General features: G+C 43.5%; 2 protein-coding genes across 2 annotated transcripts; both read left to right on the plus strand.

Annotated features, from left to right (window-relative positions):
- Positions 1 to 544: 544 nt before the first annotated feature.
- T265_03769 (hypothetical protein) lies at positions 545 to 10708 on the plus strand (the record flags this gene model as incomplete). Its single annotated transcript, XM_009168322.1, has 4 exons — positions 545 to 669; positions 5648 to 5884; positions 8462 to 8588; positions 10535 to 10708. The coding sequence occupies 4 exons, from the start codon at positions 545 to 547 to the stop codon at positions 10622 to 10624; spliced, it is 579 nt and encodes a 192-aa protein (XP_009166586.1).
- A 1455-nt stretch (positions 10709 to 12163) lies between these two features.
- Positions 12164 to 20499, plus strand: T265_03770 (hypothetical protein; the record flags this gene model as incomplete). Its single annotated transcript, XM_009168323.1, has 2 exons — positions 12164 to 12197; positions 19868 to 20499. 2 exons carry the CDS (start codon positions 12164 to 12166, stop codon positions 20497 to 20499), a joined length of 666 nt encoding a protein of 221 aa, XP_009166587.1.
- Between the last annotated feature and the right edge of the window lie 893 nt (positions 20500 to 21392).

Below are 21392 nucleotides of genomic sequence, written 5' to 3' on the forward strand. Positions count from 1 at the left end.
TTGCCAATGAGAGATTTTCGAGTGTGAAATTCACTCACTTCAGTTCAAATGATTCTGAATCGAAATTATCTAGCCTTGCTTTGCAATCAGCCCTCTGTTTCTGATTGCTCCAAAACCGATTGGCTAAGAATATCTTTCAAGACCGATATCGATCGGAACTCTGATAACTATTCAGTTTCTTTTTTGGTCGTGTGCATATTGTATGTACTCACAATAACTCTAGGTGAAAAAAATTGTCCAATGCGCTGACTGATAGCTACCATACAACACAGTTGTCTAAATCCAACATTAACAACAATTATAAGCAATATAAGTGAGGAACACAGTGATACATTCAAGCCATCACTTTTGTTTGAAAACGCTGAAGCGGACTCTTGAGTTCCCAATTATGGCCTGCATTGTGGAGGCGGAAATTGGCAGTTCTGTTAGATCAAAACAGTGCAAACTCTTTTTTACTCACACAATGTCTAACTAAATTACATTTGTACACAGATTATCGTAATCAATATGCGCACCATAACCGAATTTCTAGACTTACGATACGATGAACGCGAACGCCTACCTTGATACCGATTGGTTGGGATTCTGTCGAACCAAATCAATAGACAGCTATAAGGACAGACTAATCACCACCGTCGCAAACTCTCTGGGTGTAACTGGTAATCCGCGGTAAGTTTTCTTGCAGATATTTCCGTGTTTCTAGTTCAGGTTAATCAAGAAGCTGGGTAATGCCACCCATATGCAATTTCTGAAGTAAATTTGGGGTAAAGTTGTAAGTAAACACGACCCAAATGACGAAAATGTAAAGTGTTTAGGAAGAAAGCCTCTGTTGTGACTTGCTGAACGGTAGTGCAACTCTGTGTCGGTCCCTTGGCTTCCTGTTCCGCCCACTATGGTATATCAAGAGGCACGATAGCTCCACACAACTCTTTATGGAGGCAAACGGAAATTATTACAACTGTATTCATAGAGTAGTCACAGAGTGTTCCGCAAGGTCTTGCCAGAATCTGCGGGCGGGGAAACGAAAAGCGTCGAGTCAGAAGTACTTGACTCGGACTGGCTGGCATGCCTTCGTTTGGCCCGTGTCCTGCACGTGACGCATCCGTCCAAATGTTGTGGTGTTCGGTTATTGTGGAGGGCTGGCCTCCGTACAGCCTCATAACCTTCCCTAACCTTGATCGGAATGATCGATTAAGGCCGACTGTTTGGGCCTGAGTTCTCACTTTGTTGTAATTACGCTACGTCGCCTATCGAAATTTAGAGTAGCCAACTATGCAGCAGATTTTCTCATCATATGGAGATGTCCATAGGTGAAATCTGCACTCAACTAATGGGTTAGAGGAGAGCCATCACCTGTTGTTCTAGAGAACTTCTTGTGGTTTGTCTACACACAAAAAACCCCAGAAAACTCTGGGCTAGAGGTTTTCTCTCACTGGGGTTCATTGGCAGTTCATGTCCTAGATTGGGCCCGGCTGGACATCTGACATCCAAGACAGGTATGTTACCACTACTCTACCGGAGGCACCAGAATTATAACGCATACCTGAACAGTGTCCATACTTGAGTAGTGGGATTGGTTCACCTCACATCTCGAAGGATAACCCACCCGCTGTCCTATTTTGTCGATCGACTGACCCAGTCAGATGGCCCTTCGTAGGTTTGGACACGCTTGGGAAAACTTTGCTCAACTGTAAGTCGTTATGAAACACACGGTTTTCGGCCTGAAAAAAAATTCTTGTCAGTCTACACCATTTTTGCCGGTTGAGACATGATCCTTCCCGTGTGTCCAACGTGCGCTGACGGTGCAGCAGTACCTTACTCGCTCCATATAGCATATACCCGAGGTTTAAAGCCCTGCAGAACCGAAGATGTGTACTGCCGACCGGCCTTAAATTAGAACTAGTCCAGTGTCCTCTCTCTTCTGTGTGAGTTGGCCAGGGTGCAGCACATTCAGTTGTCTGAGAACAGCACAGACGAGAGATTCAGCTGAGTTCCAGGTAAGCCTCTCGAAAAAACCAAATTAGTTTGCAAATGAGTGTATATTCGTTAATTTCGTGCAATTTGGTTTCAAGTAGAAAATAATGTTGACGGAAACCCGGGGGCTGCGCCTACCTGATGAGCCTCCAATAGGGCAAAAGCGGTCGTGGGCCAATTTGGTTTCAAGTAGAAAATAATGTTGACGGAAACCCGGGGGCTGCGCCTACCTGATGAGCCTCCAAAAGGGCAAAAGCGGTCGTGGGCTGTCAACGGATTTTCAGCAACCTTACGAGTAGTACTTACAAATATATACATGTATCGCGATATCTCGAATATCTTAGCGACTGAAATATGAGGCGGCCTGATGCAGCACATTCAGTTGCCTGAGAACATCACAAACGAGAGATTCAGCTGGGTTCCAGGTAAGTTGCTCGAATAAACTAAAACAGACTGAATCATACGAATGTTCTAACGTGTCGGATGACGCGTAACACCTGAAAAACTTTGTTGAGGGGTTGAATCACTCACTGCTACTTCCAAGTAACCTATTATGTACGTTTAGTTACGTTTAGCGATTATGCAAAATTAAACTTCGTTTCTTTTCTATGACTACAAAAATGAGTTAACATCGTGTTTTCAACCAGAGTGGCGTTTGCGCCATTTTCTACCCACAGTCACGTCAGCAAACAAACGCCACGGTGTTCCGTGAACTAAGTTTATCGATTTGGTTCTCGTCAATTCAGAAAGGACTTCTTCCCAATAGTGGAAATTTGATGGTAGCGTAAAAAACTTTATGATTTTATGGTTCTTGTTGTGTGTGTAAAGTAAATGTATGTTGAAAAGTCAGATGTTTCAGTCGTATTGGAAGGAACTCAGAGACTTTCGAACTTGTGACCTTCTTACTGGTGTTCCAACACTTAGCTGTTTGGTGGCGAGTGGCTGAACAGCTCTCACTTATGCAGACAGGATATGGTTCCTCTTATCCTTCAGTTATAGAAGCCACATCACGTGGTCAATTATCGATTGGTTCCCCAAGTGACGACTTCTCACGTGAACGTTTCACTCGTCTTGTGAAATTATTCTTCCCCCGAGCTACTTATGCATCGATTGTGATGTGGGTTCTACTCGAGATTTCGTGTTATCACTGAGACGAAGTTAGTCTGAACAGCAGAGAATCACTGTACAGTTGATTCGTCCTTCCCGGGTATTGTGAACAATGAGCCATCTACTGCACTCTTAGGGGGGTTGGATTCCTCAATCTTCTCACTGATATATGGAAGCTCAATAGTGTGGCTATGGTCGGTTGATCAGCAGTGCGATTAACTCATATTTAGACAAGATATATACGTATATAAGTGCAGTATGTGTAGTATGTATGCCACGCGTAATTTTTAGCATAAAAACAGTAGCTTTTATCATATTGTATGCTTCTGGACACAAAAAATCGAAAGAACTCTATGTTTTTAACTCACAGTGGAAGCCTTGATCCGAAGAGTCCTCACATTGACTCACTGACATTAATGACTCTAGTTCAACAGGGTTTTCCAGCCTGAATACTGGCTTCCATGCCTTTAATGCAGCAGTCGAAGCTGTGATATTCAGTATGCTTTTAAAATATATTTTCCAACCTGATAGACCAGAGTGCACTGGTCTTGGCAGACAGCCCATCTTGCAAGAAACTCTGTGGTCTAGCCACCTTTCTTTGGAGTACCCACTCGTCAAAAGTAGTCTTTTCGGTAAGGCAATGCATCAAGGCTTGTGTGGCTTTTCAGAACCACTGCCCCCACAGTCGGCCGCCGTTCTGATATATTTGCACGTATGACACCGCATGTGTTTTCTAGGCTCAGGGGTCATGCCATGAAATTCTTACTCGGTGAAATAGTAACTCGAAATTTAGGATGTCATAAACTGTTTTACTTGTCTAGCATTATGAAAACGCAGGTCAAAGGCATACAGTATTCCAAAAGCTGTGAACGTTTAAAAGAATGGCTTTTTAGACGCTGCCCAAGTGAACACATAAGGAGTATCAACCGGTCAGTTTTTGCTCAGTTGGCAGACACGAAAACTGCTACAGCCTCCACAGTCATCTAAGAACTTATTCAAAAACCAATAAGATCGGTTGATATTAGGAGGCCGAGTAATGGAAAAGTTGTCACCACGTTTTAAGGCATCATGTCCAGAGGTCTCTCCTAATTTGCTTTGGCCACAACTGAACAACGACCAGTCAGCTAGAACCGATCCGATTGACTATTTTGAATAGCGCACTTTCATTGGCTCACTGGTGATTAGTCGGTGTTGCATTTTTCGACCTTACCATTCCTGTCAACTGCTTTCTTGTTCGAGTGTAAGAAGTTGCAAGATTTTTGGAATTTCTGCTCTCGTGTGAAACTCCGTCATCCTGCCCCAACACTACAAACGGCCCATTTCAACCGAACCGCTTATACAATTCTGAAAGAGCTTAAGTGATCCCTGCCTACAAATGTCTATTTTCAGACAACCTCTAATAACCCATCTCTAGGTAACAAGCTGTTTTTTTTCATTTGGGATCCGCGAACCGGATTCCTCGATAGGAGTTTGTTTTGGAAAAAATTCTATGCGCATGTTTATTGGTGTAATCCCAGACGGGGTTGTCAAGCCAAACAGAAGCTCTTCTAACAGCATCGCCCAAACTTCGACAGGCAGTGAATTATAAGGGCTCTTCATAGAGGAAACTAATCACAGCATTGCTATAAAGACTTCTGAACTCATCACGCAGATGCAGTCCATGAGTTTTTGTCAACCTTATGTTCTACTTGAACCCAAATTGGACTGATTTCGACAAGTACACTCTTTGGCATACCAGTTCGGCTTTCACAGGAGGATCCCCTGATACCCAGCTGAACCTCTCGTTTATAACAACATAAACCAGGCGACCTTCTAACAGTGCCTTCAGCTGAAAATGTCACAACCGAGAATTTCAGCTGGGTTTAAGGTAAGTTACCTATCAAAACCAAATTGATATGCAAATGCTTTTATTTGTGGAAAGACCCATATTTATTCGACCGTTCAGATACCTTAAAGGGGTGTTAAGTAATTTTGTTTGAAGGTAATATTGACAGTCGTGACAACCGGTGAAAGGAAAAAAACCTTCACTGAGGAGTTATTTATTAGAAAATGCAACTACTGACTATTGGACAGGGAAGCAAAACTCTCATATGCATCTTGTTTACAAAAACTGAATACCCATCCCCTCTTTAAACGCGTCTTCCTAAACTTTCCTGAATAATCATTGACTGTTTCTCAAATCCAAGCAAATGATACAGGGCGACTCCACAAATTCCGCAATAGATCTCACTTTTAAAGAGACGCAAAGCGGATTTACGTGAAAACATACTACTCGCATGAATCCCCCATCAGTAGTTTCACCGTTACACCGGTAGTTCTTTTCATAATGGACAAGGAGTGTTTATTCAGATCTAAACAATTTTCGTAACAATAATGTTTACTGTATCAGATTTCTATCAATTCGCTATTAGTTAAGGTGTTAACTTATGGATAGGTAATGCGTCAGCCATTGGAATGCAGAAATCGGAGGCTTACGGGCTAGAATAGTCTGGAACAGGCATTCTTCTGTGGAGTCCTAATTACCGTGACCTGCTCTGGTGTTTTTACAGATGGCAAAATGCGGCAGAGGGTATCAGATGACACTTTCGTGGATTCCGTGTCAAAATGGGAATGTCCCGAATGCCGCTGTCGATGCCGCAGATGGGGGCGGCATATATGTTTGTAGGGCAGCCCACAGTGGAGATGACATCCCCGGCAAAGTTGTTCCGGTGTTCGGTAAAGCTTACGTGCCCTACGGTGGTGAAGAACATGAAAAGTATTCGTATGAGGTGCTCTGTGTCACTGGATCTCACGGTGGTGGTTTGTGAGTTCTCTCGTTCATGTTAAAAACGATTGTTGCTTGATATAAAGGTATCACCCTCTAGTATATTCCCAACTCAGTAACTACATCATGTTATTCTGTTTTTGGTTACTGCGTCTTCGAGTATTCTGGGAGTCGTACCTACTGTAAGATAGCTTCATTTCTACAAGAACATTCCAGAGATAAAATGTGCTAATAAAAACGGCACGGAAGACATCTATGCCATTGATGACATTTTTGGTTATACTTGAATCTTTCTGTCTTCAAGTTTGAGAAGTTTGGAGCTGCAGGAATTCAAAAACTTAGCGGATTTCCTCTGTGCAGCCAACAAGCACCGAGAAGGATGGAATCACACACTGACGAGTAGAAACCTAAATGAAAAATAAAATTTTGAGAATCGTCCTGCTTGCGCTGGATTATGACTTTCAACCTGTTGCTATCCAGAGGGGAATTCTGGAAAGTCAAATCTCTGTCAGGAAGGTCACATTCCTGAAAGTAACCTCAGAACGCCCGGAACTTACTGCTTCACCAAAAACTCAACAGGAAAGCCGGCAAGCATCTAGGCCAGTCAATCATTCAATCAATTCAGCAAAAGCGGATGAGTGTTCTTGCACGCCACAAAAGCACGATCGAATGCGTTTCATAGAGGCACGACCGATGTTGATGGGTGTTCACTAACGTCTCTCAGACAGCCTGGATCAGTGTCAGTTAGTCCCCTTTAAATAGTGTGGGGTCGTTGTAACGTTTGCTCTCGCACTCGCTTGTTCGGAATATAGCGGTTGTGTTCCCTTTTTTCTCCGGCACTAGGCACTTGAGCGGGTTAGCAGCAGATACCACAGGTCGGCGAATCAGCAGATATAACACTATCCCTCTTAAACTCCTAAAGGGTGGACAATATCAACAGTGAACCAGCAATAGATACCGGAACTATCAAGCGAAACGTGCTTACCGTGTGGATGAACTTGAAATCAACCAGGTAGCTGAGTCACTCAGTATTGCTGAATCATTGCTTTCCAACCACAGAGATGGTTGGAATGGTAGGAAGTTCTAAATTAACAAAAAGAAGCTTTCATCCTGAGCTTTAACGTGTACGAACGTGCCTATGCCGTGCTGGCAATCCATCCTGCAAAGTCACCTAAAGAAATTTTCTGCAGCTCTTTGAATATCGTTTATGATTTCAGATATGTGACGCATTGTGTCTTCTGGGCTGGAATATCTTCTGTACGTTACGGAAAGCCAGTACACGTGAAGTTATGTAGCGCAATCAGATTACGATCAGCTAACACTGAATGTGGTTCAGAATAAATCCACAGCACTGATAGCTAAGAAACTCCGGTCTGAACATTTTAGGGAACGTGTAAACAAAGCAGCTAATTATCGAAGGGGCTGTTTGTGCGACTGCACAAAAGCCGAGCTGCAAACATGCAAACATCGTGCGTATTTTGATGTAAACCTTTTTTCGGTTAACCGTTGTCGATGAACTGTCCTTTTGACATCCTACGTTCGACTTTATCATGGAACTGTAAAAAATGCAACCAAGTCCCAAGGAGTTTACACCGTTTTTTTCAAGAAATACTGTATAGTTTTTGCGGTGGATAGTCCAATACAAAACACAGGTTTAGTCTCTTTTTTTGCCTGGAGGTACGTGAGAATTCCACCTCCTTGAACTGAGAGGTTCAAGTTTACACGAGATGATCTGAATGACGAGTGTGTGTGTGTGTGTGTGTGAAAACCTTTTTGTGTGAACATTTGGGCTGGTAGAAGTCGCAGGATCGGGTCAGGATACAGGAACAAGTCTGATGGACTCTGAGCTAGACAGCGGTACTCACTTCACTATCGTGAACCGCTGAGCGAGAAAGATAAACCCATCGGAAGACCGACTTTAATAAATGGATAATGGAAAAGGATACAAACTACCATAGAAACTTTTGGTTAACCCAAGGGTCGTCCATCTGAGAGAGACGTATATTACGTACGGCCTTAGATCAGGTCTTAAATGCAATCAATTTAAAGCAACTATCGCGCTCTCAAATCTGCGCAAACAGCGGTAGCCAAACTGCTCACCATGCGCAGGAAATACGTCATAAATATGACGTGTTGAGATGAGTGGGACCGTTGATCCTCCGACATTAGAAATAGGCGGGTAGCCTGGTGACCTAAACAAAAGATTCCCTATGTAGACAAGCCAGCTTGGCATTCGAAAACTGCGGGAAGCATTCGCTAAACTCAACTTTGGTCTGGGAGTTTGGTTAGATAGTCGAATTTTTATGTGCTAAGGTCGCAACCACTGGCAATCGGAGCAAGCCTTTCGGTTTTTCATCTTCACTCGTCAAACGGTGTTTGTTTAGAAATGACGAAACTCAGTCCAGAGTCGAGCCATTCTACGATTAAAACCCAAGGAATAGGCTAATTTATCCGGGAAAAATGTGTTTCCTCTGGTTAATTCACAGAAGCACTTGTCTCAGTGAAGTGGGTTTGACTAGGAGGATTGTTTTCAAGATGACTTAATCTGTGCGTGCTTGTATAGCGAAATATAATCTCGAAGCATTTCACCTCCCAGCGCCACATTTTCCATTCTAGTTACACGTGGAAAGCCGACAGTGGTGGTGGCGTTCCAAAGCGTGCCGTGATTGGTGGATTTTCGTCCAGTGGGGAGCCACTGTACGTTGCACGGGGCTATGTCGACGGAGAGTGTGTGGTCGGCAAGGTAAGTTATGCACAGTATCGCTTTACTAGTTGAGGGTATGACTAATCCTTGGAGTGAGGAACGAGATGGCACTGTGATTGGAACGCAAATTTACTGATCGGATAGTCCGTGCTTCGAACCCAACCTCTGCATCTCGACTCCCCCTAGCTAGACTTGAGCGTCCTGGCAGTATCCCAGGCCACGTACTTCTGGTGACATGGCAGTTAGACACCGAAAGGGTATCAAAGCTGAATTATATTTTTCCGGAGTGAGATGACATTAATATGTGGTTCGGATAACGCGCCTCAACCAAAGGTACATCGCAATGGTGGCTTCACACTTCAGCTGACCGAAAATCCCCTCTCAGCCACATACATCCCAAGGCTTGGCAAACAGGTGCGGCTCTTGAGCTTCAGTTAATTTAACCTTTTACTTGGATCGCTAATTCAAATACAGTGTTCCATTAGGACCTCCAGATTGTCAAACGAATTCGTTTGCATCGCAATAAATCGAGTCTATTGTAAAAGACTTGTCCAACAGCCACGCGGCTGTCTCATAGCGGGAGCCACTAAGTACAGAGTGTCAGGTAGGAGGATCATCACATGCCTGAAAACTCACTCATCAGCAAACAGACATTATGGCAGCTTGATATTCAATGAAACTTTTCGTTTATAAAATGCACTCGTCGGATCCCGTTGTCATATAATTTCATTTTTTACACAACTGGTCTATTCAAAATTGGGATAAATCAGTCTTCAGGTTGAAAACATGATTAACCAAGTTCTCGGAAAATTTTTGGAACAATCGATAAATTTATTATTAGTAGTGTTATTTCCGAAAACGATGACTATTCAGTCGGTCCCAGGCGCTTTCTAACTGAATGAGGACTAACTAACGTTTAAACAAGGCGAAACAGAAAGTTTACTTCTCATTGTCTAGAAGAAAGCAGCGAAGAACGGAGGTTTCGTTGTGAATTAAAAATGACGCGGTGGGCGCTTGAAACGCACAACCACACAGCCTGATTAAGACTGGCGAATTAGGCACTTTACCTTCTGGGCTTTTCATACATTTCAGCAGAACCACAGTTTTTATTGGACACTGTCATCCGGTTGAAGGCTGATGCATCTTTCGAGAGTGCTGTCCGTTTTATAATAGATTGGAGAATTCAAACGCCTCTCCCAGTAAACATGTGAAGTATATTGCTTTGCTCACTGGGGTCTTTTGTAACTTGTGGAAAGTACCCTTTGAGAATGAGGTGGGGAATTCGAACTAGCAGTTAACTCAAACGCAAGGGAGGTACAATGTTTCTACTCCAGTTGAATTCACACCGAGGCCTATGGTAACTTGAATGCAGCATTTTTATGTCATCCTCACCTAAAGCGTCAAGTTCTATGGGCCTTCTGTGCCTAGTCCCAAGCAAGATAACGTATCTGTGCGGCTGAACCCATCTGATGAGGCCTATAAGACCAGTCGATCAACCCAGCACGTTGAAGATGCTTGACAGCCTAGTAATATGTGTGTGAACGCAAACAGAAGGACCACTCAACCCCGAAATGATGACGGAAGAAAGTAAACTTCAATGTACTGTGAATTGGCATTGCAATTTATCCCTGTGATCGCACAAAATCATTGCCAAGTTGAATTGGACTCTCTTTAGATGAAATGTGTCAACAGCCACGATGGAATTTTCCAAGTGGCCTTATATTAGACAACTGGATGCCCGAGATTATCTAAACAAACGATTTACGCAAGCTTTCAAGAGTTGATTCTATGATTTCCTCAACAGTCTGACCGTACAACCTTGACCGGGTCCTTTGATTCCCTCTGATGATCTTGCAATGGAACAGTAGGATGATTTATTTTTTTCTAGAGTTATAGTTTTTTATCTGGAAAACTGCTGTCTAGTTATGTCCAGTCATGATAGTCTACTCAAAGCGGATTTCTGCCACCTTCCCCATTCTCTTCAGGTTCACGATGGCCACCAATGTGCCTACTTCCCGCATGGTGGAAGAGAGATCGCTTGTGATGACTATGAAGTTCTGGTGTGGGAAAAGTAATAGCACCGTGTCAATCCCAATTTCTTTATTCTGTATTATTGCGATGATAAAATGCATGGTTTCATAAGTGTGAATTTGGATCATTCCGATCTTTTTCGCCAGTTCACTGGGGTAGTTTACGACTGGTTTCACAGAACATCCCATTATCAGGAGGATAAAAAAACTACATACGTTAGTAGTGCTGAGCAGGTTATGTTTTTAAGGATTCGTCGGCGACCCAAAGCACCTTGAAGGCGACCGCTTAGCCAAGAGTATCCATCAACTCTTCCCTTTCTAGGCTTGTCAAAAACGCGTAGACCATGAGCCATTTCACGATCTTCACGTTGAGAGATGAAAAAAGATTCATTCATTTAACACTTGGGTCTGCAAAACGAAAAACACTGGCGTGGAAAGTACTCAGATAATCCATGATTCATTCATTGTAATCGTTGCCTAGCCATCCATTACTCGCTGTACTTTTATATTCGCGTCAATGAATTATTCCAACTGGACTTGGTTGTAAGATGGGCCAAAAAACTATCCGATTCAGGATGGTTAACGTGGAATCGCAGATCGACAAGTATCTGATTAGGTCATCATTATCATCAACCAGAACAATGGATGCTGATACCTTGAATGGGCCTTTACGTTTTGTCAGGTGCGCAAACGTTTTCCTTTTCCCCGCTGCTAAACAGCGTATCACTCGGTCAACTCTTGTTTGCAGTAACTCATGTTGTGTCACATCAACAAACGCGGAATATAAAAGATATATCCAACATGTAGAGTCGTCGACTGAGGTGCGACGAAGAGCAGTGCAACACCTCAAAAGAATCGGCACCAATTCCACTGGTCAAATCAATTGGGTTTTTAATAATTTTGCAAGTGACCGGAAAACTCATTCTCTTTATCAAGATTCTGCTGATTTACACAACATTGTTTCGTCCATTTCCGGCTGAAAGTTAGTTACCAAATTAGGGAAAGTTGGTAGTGTTTGAGTGAGCAGATATGAACAGATTACGTCCCGCATCCATCCGTCGCTTACCAAGCCAAAATCGTTGAATTAAGCATAAATGTATCACGCCTACTCTCTCCAGCTCAATTTTTCTCGCCTTTAGCGCATGACTAATGACAGGTGATGCATAGCTCTGACAGACCGTTCCACATTGTCGAGTGCCATTAACTTTCGCTCCGTCTACTGCAACACTGTTTTTGATGAATCCTCTTTTTGGTCAGCTATCAGTCACAACTAACTCTCAGAAGGAGTTCTTGTTGGACAGACCTGCCAATTGGTCCAAAGATGTTTGGTTTACTGCAAGCGATGCGTATTCCCTACGCGTTAGCTTTGAATGGATTGGTCCATCCTAATAATCGATAAGACCAGCGTCGCAAAACAGTAGTTAGGCAATCACTCGACTAGAGCAATACTCAGTACCATGCGTGCTGATGAGTTGAGCGTGCGCATCATACGTCGCTTGGTTTGCAAAGCGTAAGATGGCCAAACCAAAAGCATCGATCGTGTTTCGTTTAATTAGTCAGTCACACCCAAGAAACACATCACCGATGAATCCTGCTAGCACGGTGACTGACTCTAATAGTGCGTCTAGTTCTCAGCTTACTTATTCAGCTGAATAATTCGGTTCACATTCTTTGAACAAAAAACCTAAGCCAGATAAAACTTCATGACAGTGCACGTTCTTTGTTCACAGAAGTTAAACAGAGATTAGTTGTAGATGCTTGCCACTCATACACATCACTCTCGTTTGAGCAGTCATCCCGCTGTTCTAGAGCAGCTAGTCCGGTGAGTTCATAGCAAACCGGAGAAGCAGTGAACTGGGGCTTTGCCCGTATTAGAGCCCATCAGCTCGTCGGTCGGGCGTTTGCTTAGTTAGACTTGATGATTCAGATGCGTCCAACGTTTTCTGGTGTTGTAGTCGTCGCGCCCTCACTTCGCAAATCATATGTCGGGAGTTCAAAGTTCCTTATGGCTGAGAATGTGCTCTGTCGATGAGCTCTAATAATAGCGAGACTCGAACTGTCTGTGGTGTGGACTCACCGGAATAACGTTACCATGACAGGCGGACAACTGTTCAAAAGAGAGTGACTGGAACATAAAAACTGACGTTATTTCTGAAGCCCACCTCACCTATTTCCGTGATTTGGGATGACGGGTAAGAAAGCATCTGATGACGGCCCGCAAAAAAAACGATTCCCCTAAAAGTCTGTCAAAAAGGGAGGACTTATTATTGATGATCATCAAATGGGAGAATTTAAATCTATCTGTACGGAGGGGATTTCGGTGAGGAATTTCATTTTTCCTAAAATAATACACTACTCATAAGGTTGCTGAAAAACATTTGATAGCTCACGACTAACAAAACGTTGTATCTGAAGAACGCACAACCGATGAAGAGTATGAAGTTTCCATTCCGAGAAGATCCGAAAGATGGCGATTAGGACCACCACTCCACTATAAACATCCACACGCTCATTCAAGGTGTGGAGGATCTGATGAACATGATTGATACTGTATTCTATTCTCTTGTTTTGATATTACTTATGCTGTAAATATACGTGCTAAATTAACTCCCACACTGTCACATTCGGAAATACTACTATTGATGATCATCAAATGGGAGAATTTAAATCTACCTGGATAAAGAAACTATTTGGTGATAAAAAGACAGCCAAAATTCTAGCATGAGGAATTTTAATTTTCCCAGAATAATACACTACTCTTAAGGTTGCTGAACACCATTTGATAGCTCACGACGAGTTTTCCTGTCCTCGGACTAACCAGGGAGCCCAAGTTCCCAACTTTATGTTTGGTTGAATACTAAATCGTACACAGCTGGTGAAATATGCAATTTAACTTACTGAAGCGCTGTAAGCAATACAACAACCAGGTAGCGGACTGCTGGCAACAAAACTTCATCTGAATAGCTGTTTTAAGGTCTTTGCGAAATCGCCGCACACAGATGTGATATTTGTCCATGTGCCTAGGGAGTACTGTCCTTTTGGAACAGGAAGATCAAAAAATAATCCGAACGAGAAAACACACTGAAGTCCGCTTTCGGTACACATCGTGCGTACCTACCAAATGATCTTCTCTCCATTATTGTCCCAAAGAGGCTTTAAAAACCTGAGCTTACCAATGCTAAAGAATTTTTGGATCGAAATGTTTACTGTCGCGAGAAATCCTCTCTCCCCACAGTCAAAAGCTTTTTCTTCCCAAACCGAATGCTTTTTCTTAGCACTTACAGCAAAATTTCAAGGAATCTAAGTATACAAAGGTACGCCCTGGGTGAATCATCTGATCAAATTGTGCCGTTACCTTGTGTCAGCAAGCAAAGTCCAATGTAACGAGCATTCTGGCCTCAATCGCGCTAATGTGATCGTAGCGTCGTTTGTGTTCTTGCTAGACCCAACACTCCATGTGGAGGTTCAACGATCAAATTTCTTAGCGGTGTTAGCAAACATTATTGTTTGTTCGTATGTGATTCCGAATGAAAGCTAGCGCTGTGGTGTATCTCCTGAAAAAACGATGTATATTTTTCACTGGTAATCGATTGCTTGGAACACACTTGAAAAATCGGGTCATAGTGATGCGGCTAATTTGTCCGTTCCATATTTGCCCTACAATTTGGCACCAACATTTTCTCGATGGTAAAAATTTCAAAAGCAAAGCGAAAGTCTTGACTGACCGTCAGTTTTAAACTTTCATTCACACTGCTGTCGTGGCCCATCAGTCGAAACCCTGTATCTTTGGGTCGGTATGAAATATCACGTTGTATTTATACCCAACATCTGCAGTTCTAATTTTAGTGTTTGACGCTATCTGCCTTAGGAAAAAACCTAAAACAGGCATCGTGTGGGCGTATATTAACTCTTTCAGTGTGAAAAATTTTGCGATATAGACCTTCATTCAGGTAGACAGTTACCTGGAAATTTTGGGAAATGGTTGACTGGGTACAGCCGGAATAGATATTACAGCAGAACACCAGTCTTGGGCCATCGAAAAAGTTGTTTTGTGCAAAATTCTGCACTTTTCAGCTGACATAATAAAAGCTAAAGAACATCTGCATCGATTTGACCCGCTCATCTGCGTTGCACATGAACTGTCCACATTCCGATCAATCTCGCCGTTCAGAACATTGGTTTTTTCTTATTCCTTCCCCCGATTGTTCAGATGTAAGTTTTTTCAACCAAGTTGCACATATCACTGATGCATTTCAATCCGTTTGAGACTTATCGGTGAATTTTCACCATCGTGGAAGTTCTAATTACGGCAAAACCATCCGCTGGCCCTCAAAAATAAAATGAAAATGCTTTACTTTTCTGCACTTCAATACAATAACGAAAAAACGGCAGAAGTAAAAATTGTTGGACATCCGGTTCTAGAAATATTATGGGTAAACACTACACGAGCAGAGAAATCTCCCCAGCACAAAAAAGTAATCACAAATTCAGTTTATGCAGGGCTATAGCTCCCTGCATACTAAAAGGGTTCGTCATGAAGGTCTTGCTTTCTAAACGAGGAACTAATAAAGTCCTCATAGCTCGTCAGAACTTCTTCAGAACTTGTTCCGGGTTGGCTGACCTGGTGAGCGGATATCCAGTATTTAGTAGGCTCCGCTCTCAAAACAATCACAGGGCTGAGTCTGGATACTTGTGCTTAGTTTAACTCTTTCGAAACGACGGAAATGAACCAGAGGAATCAAGCTGACCATTTTCCAAATTCATGAGGATGCACTGTATTAGGTAACGAATGTAGCATCAGCTCCCAACGAAACAATAACAAAACAATCACAGCGCTTTCAATCGCATCCAATGTCATCAGATGCATAATAATACTAATAATAGTAATAATAATAATAGTTGCTGAGTTGCAACTGTCACTCGGAGGAAACACGGGGGCAGATATACTGCCAGATTGTCTAAGCCCATGGAGAGGGACTCGGGATGCTGATGTTGAATTCGAAACACAGACCTCCCGGCCAGTAATTTCGCGCTTCAACGTGTGAACCATCTCAAGCACAGTTGCTGACCATGCGTTTACAGTCAGAATGAAGCGTGGCTGAGGAATCTGCGGGTAATGGGGGTTGCGCGAAAATAGGGCAATGTCATAAAAAGTGGGAAGTATTCGATGAAATAATAATAATAATAGGTTTGTTTCGCAACTTGTAGGGAGCAATGGGCATAAGGTCCGACCAAGTACGCCAACATGTTTCGGGACTTCCAACTTTCTGAACGCTGCACACGGTCGGACGAATTCATTAAACTTGTAAATCACCGGTTTCACCATCCATCACAGCACTTTGATATTTCTCAACGAGGTTAATCTTGATAGGCTTGTATACATACTAGCACCTCCAACAAAGAACTGGTCAAGCCTAAACTGATGCTCAAACATAAACTGAGCATTTTTGTCGCAATGTTAGTCTACGCTTTGAAGCACTGTTCGACTGCTTTTGGATTATTTGGAGCCAAAATAGCACGCATTTTACCAAACCCTGAAAAGACTCAAAACTGCAACTCATTGGCGGGTGGATGACGGTCGTCATGTCGCTTGAACGAAAGTCGTTCATTGTCAGCATGACTAACCAGCAGCTCCAGTCAAAGCGTACAAGCCACGGAACATTTGAAGGGTATATGCTGAAGAGGCGCTGCGGTGTAACAATGGACTTAGTCTTGCAGTCAAAACCGTTTGACGCATGTACCTAGATGACATCCTCGCACCAATCCAATTGCCCATCTACCAATGGCATCCTGTCTGGAAGGATGGTGGTACTACGATACCGCAAAACAACCTATTCCATCACCGACACCAAACGGATTATTAGTGGCGTTAAAGAAAGCAAATGTAATGTCTACGGAACACCATACTACTTTTCATTTTTGCCTGGGGTGCCTAGCTATCAGGAGTATTAATCTAGAGGACCACACAGAAAAATGCGTACCTAGCGGGCTCAACCCCTTCTATATATATATATCCACCAAACAGTTATTTGGGAGACATGTTTCGTACCCCGGTGCAACATACAACACTAATTCTAGCTCGCAAGTTCTTCAACGAAATCCCTCCCGGGCCCAAACGAAATGCACAAGCGCAGCTGATATGGTACCTGTCGGCCGCTGTCCCCACAAATTCAGAAACCATTTACCCATGTAAAATATATGAAACTAAAGTACCATGGCCTGATAATCTATCTCGAAACGTCGGCGACGTAGCGATGTACAGTACGGTAGGCGGTCCAAGTGAAAGTTATATAGGCTTCAGTAGCCAGTTTAGGTGGGCTACGAACAATACAGCGCTAACTTGCTTGCGGAGACGTAGTTGCCTTTGGAAGTAGGGGGTTAATTGGAACATTATTCGGAGAAATCAAGCCCGAAAACTTACATCACTAGCCACTAAAACGAACAGGCATGGAGGTTAACGCGTATTTCCTCCATGAAGGCTGATGTGGCTGTTTGCATATTGCTCACAACACGTTTCCGAATTGGGGGGAGTAGGACGGAAACCGCTACGAATCCACAGTTGGAGGAGGCCCCTTCGTTCTGCACAAGGACCTGCAGAGACCAAACACGATTCCGGGGACTCCCAAAGTCTTCAGACGAGAGGAAACTAGTGCGACTTTTGGCCCACTGACTTCTGACCTCGGATCTCCCAGATGTCGGAACAAGGACGCACGGTGCAAAACAAGGAAGGTTTGACTTGAAGCAACGTATTCTGGCGAACCACAGAAGCTGGTATGTTGGCAGCCAGTAACATAAGTATCTGGTGATTGTCGCCTATCCTCCAACAGGTTCGTGTTTTTTTTCGTTGGGCAGTAAATTCTATCTCCGGAAAGACGGATCCACGTGCATTCTAATGAATAGAGGTGAGGGTACAAAGCCAGGCAGGAGTGAAACGCACAACCCGTATGGCCTACTTGGGATGACCTGAAGCAGTAAGCCGGGATTATTTTGAGCTCTTTTTGGACTCTCAAAATAGTCTTGCTCTTCGTGTAATCTGAGGCATTTTGTTTTAAGCACTGGCACGGTTAGAAAGAAAAAGAGGAGCTTACTTCCGCTCATGTGCTTAACAATTTTGTCGGTGTAATCAACAAAGCGAGCGTCGGTTGAATTACTCTCGGTTAGATGAATCTCCCTCCAAAAACGTTGCGACATTGTCGTTCAGTGATATGTCGAATGTCTTGTTATCAGTTCGGTCAGAGAAGTTCGATATCCACACACATTCATTAGAAACGCTTATGAGATGCGTGTCGAAACCCTTGACAAGCAAAAGGTCTTTTATCAACCTTCTCGACTACAATTTGAAAGCGGGCCAAAAAGTCGGCTGAATATTAGTGAAAGCATGTGGTTCGCTGTTAAACAGCGGGATCACTGGCAGTTTTTTTAAAGAAACAATTAGAGCTGCTCAATTCAAAACTCGACTGAGTTATGTTGGAGATAAGCTGTCTTCTACGGGTGTCATTAAGTAACCAAATTGAACTGGTGACCAAAATTGATGTTTGGAGGCTGATCAAATGCACAGCATATTGGAGCTGACCTTATCTTCTTATGGTAATGTGTAGGCTCCAATCGCCATATTTCGATGTGACGAACACAGATTGGCGTGCCTGGGCAGATTCTTGGTAGGAAATTGAGCCTGTCTCCTGAGGAGAAGAGCGACTGGCGATAACATAGACACGGGTCATTGATATCTGTTGATTCCGTTCATCAGAAGAAATCGGACATGATCACCGACCCGAGGGTTTTGGGTCGTGCTGCTCGTGCCCGGAGCAGAACCTACAGTTGACATTTTGAATTGGCATCACACGCTGAGTTACTCGCCTGTGAGGCGAATGAGGTCTCGGAAGTGAGTTAAGCACAGCCGATTGTTATACCTGTCAAGACCCACTATACTACAGTGCGCTCTGTTAACCGATAATGAATGTTGCACATCCGATTGGTTTGATCCTCAGTGTGGAATTTGTGGCAATTTGTACCTTTATTTTACTTCCATTAAAACACTACGTATTTCATCAATTGCATAATCATTTTTTGTTTGAATACGAAAAACTACAAAAAACGCGCACTTGTACAATATCACAGAATACAAGCGTGGTCACGTGCTTCGACTCTCTCTCTTCTGATTTCGCTCGCGCTTGCAGCGGCCATTCGCGAGTCTCGTGTACTAACTCTGGTACCAAAACATTTCAGACCATCTTCGGAATCTATTAGGCATGGAAACTGTTCAGAAACAGACCTCTGGACCAACATAATTAGATTATTGTTTATTCGCTGATCTGGGCCAACGACGAACTATTTTAAAGAGAACAATTGTTAGTGAGTCTGTTCCATCTGACCTCTCTATTATTGTATACCCAACCTGTGGTTGTTATTTTTATTTCTTTGCAACCCGCTCCTGGTAAACTGACTTATTGGGTAGCCAGATCTCTTCAGTGTCAAAGTTGCTTTGCTGTCAGCACTGACAGCCTGCGTGCCGGCAAACGTGCAACTATTGTGGAATCTGTGGTTCCCAATTTCCCGTTGGATTTATTCGCACCACCAGCAACAGTAATGTGCCTCGCTTCTTTGGACTGACTTTAAATAAGCAGCTAGCGTAAAAGGGCGCATCATCAATAAGTTGACCTTTAAAAATTTCTGCATTTTCCGATGTGATTGCAAGTGTGTGCAAGTGGCTCGTCTTGGTTGAAGATTCGTGAAACTAATTTTACCAGTTTGTGATAACCGATTTTTCCTATCTGTTTTCTTCAGAGAGAGTAACTTTCGATTCGTTCATGGCCAACAAACCGGCAAATCACAGACAGTTGTTTAATGGGCAACACATTCACAAATCTAGCCAACCTACCTTCCAAAAGTCGTTGTTTCTAATCAGTCGCTAGAATCATAACTTTTAGTAATAACTGTGGAATAAACGATTACTATTCTATTTGCAGTGTGAGTTGCCCCTGAGTAACAAGTTGATCAAACGTGTAGTAAAGAAATCATAGGACCGACTGCTGTTTTGATTGTTTTAAGTTTCTTTTTCCTTGGCTTCTTTGGATAGCCGAGATTTAGCGAACAGCTTCCGAGACTCCGAGCTTCTCGCTATGGTGCTGAAATACAGTTTACAAAGACGGTACAAATCAATGCACTCTTGGTTGTTTCTTGACTACCAAGACTAAGCAAGGCCATTTTGGTGTGAAATGCATGGAAATCACACCCGTTCATGTTGGACTAGTCGTTCTGTGTAAATTATTGCCATCTCTACTACACCAGTGGCCTTCTCGGCACTGGTTGCGAAGGGTCCTAGGAACTCAGGAACCAATGCAGACCTTTCAAATACCAAAGACGATGGCGCTTGCCAGGAAACAAGGCTCGTGTGTACGCAGCGCCCAGAGTACAAAAAGCTCTCCCCGCCTATTCCCCCAAAAGTCGATAGAGTCGCAACTGTGAACCCGACACACAAGGCACAACTTCTGAGCCGGACTGAGCCAGGCGTGCGGAGGCAATCGGCAAAGCCTACCGACAAATCAACACTGAGAGTTAACGCCGGCATCGAGGAACGCTGCGAAAACCCTACAACTACTGAGAAAGTGAAACTGCCAACCTCCAGCTCCATTCCGGCAAACGTGGCTTGTTTGATTGTGAACACAGTCGTCCGCCAAAACCTCAACAGCGAAAGCCAAAAGCCTGAGAGTATCGAACCAAAAAATCTTTCGTGCGTATTGTTGACCTCGCTTATCGCGGGCGACTCAGAGGTCCACACAAACACAAGAGAAAGGCGATCACATTCAAACGAACCGCATAAAATTTGCCAAATCAGAAAACTGCCTGCCAGCACCATGCTTGATGCACGATTGCTCTTTTCGTTACTAAGTTTGGTAGAAGGAGCCTTGAGTAACTCGTAGAAGTGACGACGGTTAATACAAAAAATAAGTCTTGGGATCAAAAGATGCGGTTTATTTACACGAGTGGGTAAAATTATGGGGAGGCTTCAGTCTTACGGACTCGTGGCGTTAAGGAAGTGCCCTAGTCTGCCATTGACCGGCTCGGTGGGTTGTCAAGTTCCGCACCCCAGAAAATAGCAAGAGGAATATTGGTGCGGAAGTGTGCGTTTCGTTGATTGTTTCCATGGCCAAGCTCGTGATTCTGATTGGCGGCATGGTCCCAAGAAATCCACAGAAGAAGTATTCAGGATAGGCTCAGCAGACCAGGCGCGATGACGCATGAGCAAGTAGGTTAGCTGCGTACATGCACATACACACGTGCTAATATGCCGTTGTAGCAAGGCCTTTAATGCAAGGTTGATGCCGGTACGGATGAGGAAAGCACGTGAAGAACGAAAAGGTATGGCTGGAGCAGGCGAGTGAATGGTGGAGTTTTCATAATCAGTTATTCCATAGTCGGGAGCTGAGTTCCTCGGGAACAGGAACGAGAGGAGAGAGTATGAGTAGTGGCTATAAAGACCGCCACAGTGTCTCTAGTGGACAGGCGCTTAAGAGAGAACAGATTGATAATCTGGGGATCATTCTCCGGAAAATTCACGCCAGCGAAGCTGGCACAGTCGATCCTTAGAAGTGTTCTCAATAAGCCTGATCAATCGCATCACGCAGAATGGTTACGCCAGAAGAGGAGCAAGCGAACTTCTGGGCTTCCAGTCACTCCACCCCGTCTGACGTACATAAGATCTTGGAGCGGGCTGGCAGCATTGTGGTGAACATTGACTCTATTCTATTCATTCTGTTTAGTGTATTTTTATATGCCTTGGTTTTACGATGCGATTGATAGTACGCCCGCGATA

This window comes from Opisthorchis viverrini, assembly GCF_000715545.1.
Source record: "Opisthorchis viverrini unplaced genomic scaffold opera_v5_60, whole genome shotgun sequence".
NCBI lineage: Eukaryota > Metazoa > Platyhelminthes > Trematoda > Opisthorchiida > Opisthorchiidae > Opisthorchis > Opisthorchis viverrini.